This window comes from Lathyrus oleraceus, chromosome 5 (genome assembly GCF_024323335.1).
Source record: "Lathyrus oleraceus cultivar Zhongwan6 chromosome 5, CAAS_Psat_ZW6_1.0, whole genome shotgun sequence".
Taxonomy (NCBI): domain Eukaryota; kingdom Viridiplantae; phylum Streptophyta; class Magnoliopsida; order Fabales; family Fabaceae; genus Lathyrus; species Lathyrus oleraceus.
In genome coordinates this window covers 411,288,193-411,289,523 of record NC_066583.1, presented here as the reverse complement: position 1 = coordinate 411,289,523, position 1,331 = coordinate 411,288,193, and the positions used below count along the sequence as shown (strand labels likewise).

The 1,331-nt window shown below is 38.2% G+C and overlaps 1 protein-coding gene across 1 annotated transcript; it reads left to right on the top strand.

Moving 5' to 3' along the window:
- Positions 1–216: 216 nt before the first annotated feature.
- Positions 217–1,331, top strand: LOC127081086 (uncharacterized). Its single transcript, XM_051021372.1, has 2 exons — positions 217–848; positions 983–1,331. Exons 1-2 carry the CDS (start codon positions 217–219, stop codon positions 1,329–1,331), a joined length of 981 nt encoding a protein of 326 aa, XP_050877329.1.

Here is a 1,331-nt window from a genome sequence, read left to right as displayed (position 1 = left end):
AATACTCGAAAATACAATTTCAGATGTCTCGGTCTCCTGGAATTAAGGAAGCTAGCATCGTTTGTGGGTAATTCTAAAGGTTTCAGAGACCGTTTTAGAAGACTTCTATTTGTGATATCTACTGATGTTGAGGATGGTCTTCTTTGTACTTTGGTTCAGTTCTATGATCCTGTCTACCGGTGTTTCACTTTCCCTGATTATCAGTTGTCGCCTACCATGGAGGAGTATGCTCATATTTTGGATCTACCCATTTCTAATAGGGTTCCTTTTAGTGGGGTCGAAGGAATTCTTGAATCTCAGGTTATTGCCGAAGCCATTCATCTGAGGAAGTCTTACATAGATGTCAATCTCACTGTCAAAGGAGGTATCAGAGGGTTGACTTCGAAGTTTCTATTGGAAAAAGCCTTTTCTTTTGCCAATGCTAATAACATAGTGGCCTTTGAAGCTATTATTTCCTTACTCGTCTATGGTTTGGTCATGTTTCCTAACATTGACAATTTTGTTGATGTTAATGTTATGAGGATCTTCTTGATTAAGAATCTGGTTCCAACTCTGCTCGACGATACTTATTTCTACATTCATCATAGGACTTCTAAAGGGGGTGGGACTATAGTTTGTTGTTCTCCTTTACTGTACAAGTGGTTTAGTTTGCACTTGCCGCAGTCTCCTGTCTTCCATGAAAACAAGGATTGTTTGAGGTGGTCTCAAAGACTTGTGTCTCTCAACAATGATGACATTACTTGGTACTCTTCTGTTTATGACAATTTTGAGATTATTGATAGTTGTGGGAGTTCTATAATGTTCCACTTCTTGGTACACAAGGAGGAATCAACTATATTCTGGCTTTGGCAAGACGTCAACTTGGGTTTGCTATGAAGGAAAAATCTAATAACACTTTGTTAGAAGGTTTATTCTTCCAAGAAGGGAAAGACACTCAAGGGTTGAAAGCTAGGATGGTGCATGTTTAGTACAATATTCATAGGAAAGGAAAAAATGAGCTCGGATTGAAGAATAGTGTAGCTTTAGAGCCTTACACTAGTTGGGTGAAGAAGAGAGCAAAGGAATTCAAGATGAAATACACTTATGAAAGACCTATGTCCTTAATAATGGTCAAATCTCCCACTATTGAAGGCATAGATGAGTTACAAGAGGCTTTGGATAGGATGAAGCAAGAGAGGGGTGATTGGGAAGGAAAATTTCACATCTCACACCTTGAGAAAGTAGAATTGCAGAAGCAACTAAAAGAAAAGGACAACTTGATTGAATTACTCAAGCAACATGTTGTGAAGAGATCCAGAGGCCAAGAAAATTTAATTTCCTCTAATAGTTAA